The sequence below is a fragment of the Ammodytes marinus genome (assembly GCF_949987685.1).
Source record: "Ammodytes marinus genome assembly, chromosome: 17".
Classification (NCBI taxonomy): domain Eukaryota; kingdom Metazoa; phylum Chordata; class Actinopteri; order Uranoscopiformes; family Ammodytidae; genus Ammodytes; species Ammodytes marinus.
This window is the reverse complement of record NC_137221.1, coordinates 18489348-18491847: the sequence shown is the minus strand read 5'-3', so window position 1 is coordinate 18491847 and position 2500 is coordinate 18489348. Positions and strand designations below refer to the sequence as shown.

The window sequence follows — 2500 nt, the reverse complement described above, 5'->3', positions numbered from 1 at the left end:
GGCGCCACACCCAGTAGCTGTGGTACCAGACCTATCATTAGAAAACGACGAGATGATTAGAAAAAAAGAGTGCTGTGGTACCCCTACTCACTTACACACTCGTACATACTCGCACACACTCGCGCGCACACACACACACACACACACACGCGCATGCATATACATATACCACTTCCACACACACCACATGATGTGTGGCTTCCCGCTGCATGCGTCCTACCCTGCAAGATCCCCCAGACGCTAATGAAATCTATTGATGTGGAGTGTGGGGACATCAGAGTAGCAACAAGAGAGAGGAAGAAGGGGTAAAAAGGAGGATGGAGAGAGAGAAACAGAGAGAGAGAGAGAGAAACTGCTTCCCAGAATAGGAAAAAAGGGCAGAGTATAAAACAAACCGACCAAAAGTTTACGCAGACCTCAATTACAACCCAGAGCAGGATAAAAATAAACAAAATAATCACAACACAGCACAATGAAACTTGGCCCCCTACCCAGCTCCAAGGGAAAAAGAACGAAAGAAGCACACACACAGACACACATGCACACACACACACACAGACACACACCTTTAAAGTTACAAGCACAGTTAATAATCTACAGTAGTTTGTGTGTAACGAGGCCACCCATATGTATATACTGCAATTGGATTTTGGTGAAATGACTTGCCTGGACCTCATAACAAAAGCAAACCAAAATCCTTTTTGAATTATTTTTTCCAAAAGCTGAAATACTTTTCTTCATCACAGAATACATGTGTAAACACCAAAGGGCGTGGGAAAATACAGCTAATTCTCCTGAAAGATATTCCTGTTCCTCGTGTGCTGTTTTGGTTATGAGATCCCGACTATGAATGTAGCCTACTACATTTATAATTGGTGCCAATTTTGCACTGTTGATTCCTCATTCACATTTTCGGTGAAGGCCTTTTCGCTTTATATTACATAACTACAGTTTGGCCGTCAGGATACCTGCCGGCCTTGCCAGCTATCTGGAGCCAGACCTGTCTGTCTGTGTCTGTGAAGCCATTCCACTCTTGATGGCCTTTGTGTTTCCCACAGAAATTCAAGCATTCAACTTTCCTCTCGGGAGCCCAGCGCTGTCAATCAAAATAAGGGGATTTTAAAAAAGGCCAAGTGACCGTTCCAGAAGACCTTTTTTTTTTTTTTCAATCCGACCTCAACAATACCGACACCGACATCCTAACCCCAGTTTCTGAAGACAGGGCCAGGTAGTCATTAGTGATGTCGTGCACTGGTATGTGCGAAACCTGCCTGCCCAAGAACTCGCCTGAGTGTCTGCGTATGCGTGTGCGTGTCTACATACGTGTGTGTCCGTTGTGTATGGGTTTGTATAATTGTGTAAGTCAAGACGTGCAACACAGGCCTAAAGGTATGTAGCCCCTGCGTGTGACGTTCATTGTCCTGCTCTGAAAGTCCCCAGCCAGTCGGTAATCACTTCAAAGGAGACAGGTCAACAGAGAGGTGAACTCACACCGCCCTCCGTCCACCCTACACTTTTCTTCTCCTCTCGTCTCCTCTCCCTTGTATTTTATTGTCCCGACAACTCGTTTCTTCTTTCTTCTCTCTCATTTCAGCTCTTTCTGTTTTATCCCAAAACCTGTCTTGAGGATTTGATTGCCTGTGAGTTGTTTGAAGCTGTCTGTAAACACAAACTTGGTGGATGGATGTTTGGCCAATTTATTTTAGATTTGCCTTTACAACATGGACTGTACACTAAACCTATAGTGTAACTACTACTAGCCTACTTTCTAACCAGCCTACTTTCTATAGCAAATGTATAAAAACATTCAAGAATGTACACGCTACAGTAGCTGCTGCACTATTAACGCAGGACTATTGCTGCATGGGGTCCTTAAAGGATGAGTTTCAACAACTGCAGAGTTTGCAACGGAACTAACAGCATCAGAGTATTTGACATAACAAATCAAATGAAATTGAATGCTCAGATTTGTGTTCATGCATACTGACCTCGGTATAGGCCGAAGAAGCCCTCGTAGCGCACCACCTTCTTGAAGCAGTCGAAGCTGCTCTTGTACATGAGCTCTCCCACCAGGGAGCCACTGCTCCTCTGGTTTTGCATGCGTGTCTTCACAAGGTCAATGGGGTACACCGCAGTGGCACCCACAGCTACAGAAAACAACACAAGGGCTTATTTAGATACTGATTCCATGTTATGAGGGTACTGTCTGTTTATTTTAATATTAACTTAACAGAAACTAGTTTACTTTAGTGGAAAAGTAAAACTACCTGCTTTGCACTGGAGATAGGATACAAACATATGTCTCTGTCTTTTGTGTGAAGTGACCCATTAAGAGAGGAGGAAGAAGAGGGAAAGACGCAGGAGGAAGGGGAAGTTTGTAGGTTTAATGTTAGGAAAGATGTTGAGGTGTTTTGAGGCCCAGTGTCTTTGTCCTGTCAGACGGACACAAACAAAAAGCACCGACCCAAGGCGACAGACTTAATTAGAGAGAGACCGGTAG

General features: G+C 44.2%; 1 protein-coding gene across 1 annotated transcript in view; it reads right to left on the bottom strand.

Annotated features, from left to right (window-relative positions):
- slc25a13 (solute carrier family 25 member 13) overlaps nucleotides 1-2500 on the bottom strand; it is a gene marked incomplete at both ends in the record, with an annotated part of 49935 nt that overhangs the window by 15007 nt on the left and 32428 nt on the right. Inside the window, 2 exons of the mRNA XM_080045874.1 lie at nucleotides 1-31; nucleotides 1989-2147. The exon at nucleotides 1-31 is cut by the window's left edge and continues 22 nt beyond it. Coding sequence (XP_079902000.1) covers nucleotides 1-31; nucleotides 1989-2147 — 190 coding nt within the window. The remainder of the gene's footprint in view (nucleotides 32-1988; nucleotides 2148-2500) is intronic.